Genomic DNA, 6617 nt, shown 5'->3' on the forward strand with positions numbered 1-6617 from the left:
AGTCACAATTAAGTTCCATAAATTATAACTTATTAATACTTGTTTTTTTTTTGTATTTAGGTTTTTGTTGTTGCAATGGAACAGGAAAAACAACTAAGCAATGTGCCACCATCCCAAGAGGAACCTCAAAACGATGATGATGGCAGTTGTGGACAAGAAAGTCTCTTAAAGCTTGTAACACCTGAACTTGTATCTTTAAGCAAGCACTGGCTTGCTGCTTTAAAGGATCATGCATTACTCTCACTTCCTGCAGGTAAGGTTTCCTCTGGGACAGGTGTGGCTTAGTGGTTGGCATGCTCAGACTATATATATTGGAAGGTTTATGGTGTTCATGACCCACTGCTAGGGAGTATTGGTGCAATATAAGAATTACAGTCATATCCCACTATTTGATCAGATATAAATAGGCCAAGAACTGGTAATGGATGCTATTCACTAGATGCCTTCTTTCTAGTGTATCAGTTGAATCTTAGGGATGAGTATGTGTGCAAATAGCCCTTATGTAGCTTTATATGAACATTTTAAGAAATCAAATAGCAGGATTTTATATATATATATACCCTGTAAGTGTAAAACACGACTGTGAGTTGCTGTATTTTATTGAAATGCTTGAATAAGACTTGTTGATATATTATTTTTAATATTATTGTTTTTGTTCCAAATTTTCATAACTGAGATTCATTATAATTTTGTTAATTTTTATCTTAAACTCACTTATTAAAAAAAAAAAAGAAGAAATAATAGAGAATTCAATTCAACAAGAGCACTAGGTTCATCTGTAGTTTACAACACTTCATTTTCTGGTAATGTGGGTGAATCACAAACAAAATGTTAAAGGAAAAGTATACTAGACATACTTGTAACAAAAAGTAACCTTGAGGAACTAGTATTTTCTTCCCATATTTTTTTAAACAGAGTTTTCCAGTCAGTTACCCCATGACGGAGGAGCATTTTACACCCCTGATACTATGGATTCTGCTCGACAGTATTATCGAAAGGCCTGGCCACCCATCCTTCATGCTGCAGCTCTTTGGCTCTGCACAGGAGGGTTTGAAGGTCTTGAACGAGAGTTTGAGCAAGATGCAAACAACAGCGGAACAATTTTAGGACCTCCTGGAAGCCCTATGAACAAAGTTATTTCAAATCCTAATTCTGAGAGATTTCATCTGCTCTTTGGTTAGTAGATAATAAATGTGTAGGGGTTAGAAAGATGATTAAATTATTAATCTAGACATTGATACAGTGTAATACTTGGTTGCTAAGTATTGAACTTAAAAACACAAGGGTGGGTAAGTAGTAGGTGTATATTTGGCATGTTCAAACAATGCGCTAACCTCCAGTTGTATTCAAGTACAGAACTAATTAAAATCGCATGTTCATCTGTTTTTTTAAAGCAACTTGTGACAAACATTGTTTTAAATTCTGGATTTATTATCACCATGACAACTTTCCAGGGTTTTTGAGTATGCCCTTGAGGGATTCTGAAACCCTTTACTGTATTCATTTTGATTTGTATATAAGTATCACAGACATTTCAGTTTTACTTGTCGTTACTTCCTTAGTGACATCAAATGACACATACTCTTCCATTATCTACATAAACCCAAGAAAATAACTCCCACACCTAGCATGTGTAAAAACCTTTACTAAAAGTGATAAATGGTGGAGGACGAAGCTTTTTTAAGACCCGCGGCCGCGAAAAAGTGGGATATTTTACTAAAACTTTTGCCGAAAAGAAATTATGAAATATGTAATCGAAAAAGTACATGAAGCTCAATAATAATTATTAGTAAACAGTTTAGCTACATTAGTTGAGATGATTTTAACACAACTTTCAATCGTATACCAGGAAGCATGGAAACAGTAGTAACTGGCAGAGTATGGGATGAACATAATAAAACGAAAGAAAGGAACATGCCATGCTTATCACCATTGTGATCCATTAATCTCATGCACTCTGCTTACGATGCATATTAACTACACTAGAAAGTGTAAAAATAGTCAGTTGTCAAATCGGTAATAAATAAATAAAAAGGCACGGCTATATCGGGGCCGATTTTTTCGTGGTGCCGGATCCTAATATTGTACAGTGCTATGTATAGAGGCTTGTTTTGAAATTGGTAAATCCATTTTTCATAATGTGTTAAATATAATTTGTTGTTCACTATGTAATTTTCTTTGAAGTAATATCTCATTAACCGTAGGCTTTTCAAAGACAGGAGCAGTGATTGTTAGGTCGACAATTTTAAAACGTTTCGATACATAAAATGTAGTAAATGTTTTACAGTGTGAGAGTATTGAAAGTTTACCCTTTATTGTAGTTACATTTTGAATGTAGAAATTTGATGAATGATGTCTTGTTTCTGCTTGAAAACGAGGGAATCCTCGGTAGCCTTGGCACTTGAAATCTATTTAGGCAGAATTCTAGTAATACCAAACATTGGTTGTGTGTGTATACCCGAATCAATTTTATTACTCCTCAGGATCTCTACCAGTCTACCCTCAAATTGAAATTCTTTTAGTCACGATCAGAGTAAATTAACCTATGAGACCTTGGGCATGGTCAAATATATCAATCAAAAGGGTTGGGTCTTCTGAGTCCAAAACTGTAATTAGATCTCAAATCTGTCAAGAGATGATGGAGCTATAAGCTAAAAGTTTGTACTTGAAAAACTCGGAGCCATTCTATGATCCGCTAAGCCATGGCTAAAAACATTTTGATATGTATAAATTACTGAGCAATGTATAGATTCATTTAATGAATTATTGGTATTTTTCAGATTGTGACCGATAACCTTGAGTTGATTACTTGTGTATATTTGTGTAGTCAAGCACAATTTATTATTAACATTATCCTTTTTAAAGATATACATTGTAAATAAACACTAAGTCAGTAATTAGAAAAGCTTTTATGTCACTACCTAATGACAACTAGGAACAGTATTGATGGGATACATGTTTTAATTTATTAATGAAACTTATTTCTTTGAAAACTGGTTGTAAGAAATTTTTAAACGTAAATACTGTAAACGTACATCAAAATACCCTTTTGTAAGTTTAAAAAATGCAGAATTTGGATCCCCCATCACACCAAACATGCTCACCCTTTCAGCCATGAGGGTGTTATAATGTGATAGTCAATCCCACTATTTGTTGGTGAAAGAGTAGCCCAAGAGTTGGTGATGGGTGGTAATGACTAGGTGCCTTCCCTCTAGTCTTACACTGCTAAATTAGGGATGGCTAGTGCAGATAGCTCATGTGTAGCTTTGCTCCAAATTCAAAAAATACCAAAATTTGGAAATATATGCTACGAATACTACTTTACTGTTGTTCCTTACTAGATTTTATGGAATTGCAAAAAAAATCAAAATTGAAAGATTTTTAGGTTTTAATTATATGTTTTGGTTATATTATTTTATGAATAATTTAAACTTACAGTTTAGATTTATGTACAGGTTCTTTCTGGTTTTTTTAGGTATCTGTATGGAGGCACTGTGTAGTCCTCGGTCGGCAGAAAGCCTAGAATGTGTACTTGTCTGTTTACAAGCATTACAGCTGCTTTTGAAACATCCATTGCCAAAAAGCATTCTTGGCCAGGATCCTCAGTTGTGCATTGAACTGTGTAATGTTTTACATAGGTCTGTATTTTGTAAACTTGCTTTATTGCATCTGTATTAGTTCTTCTAATTTAAATAGATGCAAGTAAAAGAAAATATGTATCTTCAAGAAATTTTCAGCTGAACTTATGAGATTCAAATAAAAGATATTGAACTAAGAAATGCTCATTCATTAAAAATATCGTGGTTTTAAAAGAGATACAATTATTTAGGTTGTTGCTTTCACCGAAAACTTGAAAATGTTCTTACCAATACCATTCCTATAATAAAAATTGATGAGTGGCTGTCATAGTACATGTTTTTTTCTTTAGAATTTTGCTTACCCGGGAAACTCCCCGATGCCAGATGATTGTGATGAAAATTGCCCATCTTTTGCTTGAAGCAAGACATGATGACATTCGTTCTCATAAAAAGAAGAAACTGAAAGGTTTATATATATATTGTTAAATATTAAGATACATATATTAAATACTAATTAATTTGTTAACTGGGCAGTATACAAAGTTCGACTATAATGAAAATATTACAGTCTTAGGAATTAAAATATAGTATTTCATTAATGTTGTTACAAAGAACTAAGTGTATGTGGCAGTTGATTTATAACTGAAAATTGTGATATTTGTTTTCTAATAAAAATAACAATAGAGCTTGCCCCTGCTAATCAAGAACTAGAAGATGTTGACACAGCATTAGCTGCACTTGGAGAAGGTGGTGAAACTGGTGACATAGTACCGGGACAGTCAGTAGTGTTTGCTCTACTCGAGGTGTGTCTGTGTTTGTTAGTCAGGCAGCTCCCTCATATCAGTCCTGCACTAGCTAACAATACAGGCACGTTTGGCATTCAGGCAGCCACACGATCCAAAAAGTTGACAGAAGAATCTTCAAAGTTGGTTGCTGCTACTCTGAGTGTCATGGCTGAACTTCCAAACCTTTGTTCGCCCAAAGGTAGGTTTACAGCATTATATTAATATTGGAAATATGAAAGTCAAGGCATCATCTTTACATTTCATACATTACGTTGTTTAAGATGTCTTTTTTTGGGGAAATATTAGGTTTTGTACAGAAAACTTACATACAGTATTAGTTTGTTGCACCTTTATTCGTACTTTGATGTGCTAAAAAGATTCCTTATTTCAAACTAGTAATAAAACTTTGTCTTTATGCCAGAAAGTTTCAAACAAAATGATAACTGCCATAAGAATATTGTGTTGCTAGGATGTTTAACCCTGAAAGTGCCCCTGGTGAGTCAAATGAACCAATTTACTTGTTTAGTGTCTCCATGTTCAAAAACATTGTACTCAGCTGACAAAACCAGTCGGGTTAAACTGAGTGCATTGGTTCTTTTCCTGAATTATTCCTGGACGTAAATTGTGTATTTCATGTAAAGGCAATGTAAATTTTAATTTTTGATTTGTATAAAATATAAATCATGAAATAAAAGAAATAAATGCTCGTGTTTTTCATTAGAATTAAAAAAATCTGTATGTCAGAGGAGCCGGTCAGCTTAAATGTGAAATTAACACACAAAAAAACATGAGAATTGAATGTGACCCTAACACCACTTAGAAAATTGTTTCAACTTCCAGGTAGCACCACTGTCCTCCCGACCATTCTCTACTTGACAACAGGAGTACTAAAAGAAACAGCTGTTCAGACTACTGAAGACAGAGGATTAGTGGTAGCCTCGCCTCCAGTAAGCACCACATTGCAAAGTCTGAAATCTCTCTGCACCTCACCTTTCACAAGGAACAAACTGTGTGGTTCAGAGTGGCTCACTTTGCTCCAGAGTGCTTTAGCTCGGATTTTGGATCTCAGTAAGACAAGTGTGTATGGTGGTTGTTTGACTTTGGTTTGGGTTTTGATAAGTAGCATTTGCAAGCTTTTTATTTTACTTTTCTTTAGTTTGTTAAATGTAAGTATTTTTGTGCACGCTTACATCGTAACAATGTCAGTTGGTGAATCTGTAGCTGGCTGTATTTTTCTCTGTTCTCTTAAGTTGGATATACATGTACAATTGTTATTATGTTATATTAATTAATTAAATATTAAATGATATTGAAATTCTGTATTATTTCAAGAAGTGTTTAATCAGTATTTTGTGGTCAAATATGTACTCTTATACATCTATTCCAAAATAATTTTCTATTAAATGTGTGTCTTGACCAATTCTCCAAGAATAAATATTTTAAAATTTCAGGTTTTACTAGGTTTATTTTCATGTGAATGGAATGCTCAGGTGGATCACAGTATTAAAAATTTGTAACAGAAAATAAGAACATCACTTTATCTAATCCACTTTTATCTTTTAGAAAATCAAATTTATTTTAGTTTTTCTAACCTGTAATTATATTTTTATTTCTCTAAAGATGATTGGGGTTAAGACTTTAATAATTTCTTGCAAAAAAGAAAATCATAGCTAAGTCGCCTGTATAAGCTAGATTTATAGATGTGTCTTTGGCTGAAAAATTAAAACATTTTTTTAGAATGTCACTAGAAATGTGGGGTAAGGTGTGGCTTAGGGGTAGGTGTACCAGATGCTGAATCCAAGGGTCCATGGTTTGTTGTCTGTTACTGCAAAAACATGCTCCAAACTTCAGGGACATAGGTGATTTATGGGAGTGATGGTGAAAGGTTACTGTCTTATTAGAGTAGCCCAATATTTGGTGATAGGTGTGTTGACTAGCTGTCTTCTTTTTAGTGTGTATCAGTTAAAAATTAAGCACAGCTAGAACAGATAACTCTTGTGTAACTAATTTCTAAATAATACCACTGGAAATTATTTAACTCTAGAATTACAAATGGAGTCCATAAAATGAGTTTAAATATATTTTTGTAAATTATTTACGTACCAACTTGCTTGTGGGTCAGTGACTTTATTGGTTACAGGTTGCATAATAACATGCGAGTCACACAAATTATTTAACTTTTTTATGACTGGCAAGCACTTTACAGGTGCCAAGTGCACAACTACTTATCAAATTTCTGTATAAATAATAATTA

General features: G+C 33.5%; 1 protein-coding gene across 4 annotated transcripts in view; it reads left to right on the forward strand.

Moving 5' to 3' along the window:
• Nucleotides 1-6617, forward strand: part of LOC106466475 (HEAT repeat-containing protein 5B-like) — a 72097-nt gene that overhangs the window by 56510 nt on the left and 8970 nt on the right. For 3 of the 4 annotated variants that reach the window (XM_022394493.1, XM_022394495.1, XM_022394496.1), the window contains 6 exons: nucleotides 61-253; nucleotides 916-1176; nucleotides 3476-3638; nucleotides 3929-4044; nucleotides 4263-4562; nucleotides 5204-5440. In XM_022394493.1, coding sequence (XP_022250201.1) covers nucleotides 61-253; nucleotides 916-1176; nucleotides 3476-3638; nucleotides 3929-4044; nucleotides 4263-4562; nucleotides 5204-5440 — 1270 coding nt within the window. The remainder of the gene's footprint in view (nucleotides 1-60; nucleotides 254-915; nucleotides 1177-3475; nucleotides 3639-3928; nucleotides 4045-4262; nucleotides 4563-5203; nucleotides 5441-6617) is intronic. The other variant, XM_022394494.1, reaches the window with a different exon arrangement.

Source organism: Limulus polyphemus, unplaced genomic scaffold (assembly GCF_000517525.1).
Source record: "Limulus polyphemus unplaced genomic scaffold, Limulus_polyphemus-2.1.2 Scaffold2271, whole genome shotgun sequence".
NCBI lineage: Eukaryota > Metazoa > Arthropoda > Merostomata > Xiphosura > Limulidae > Limulus > Limulus polyphemus.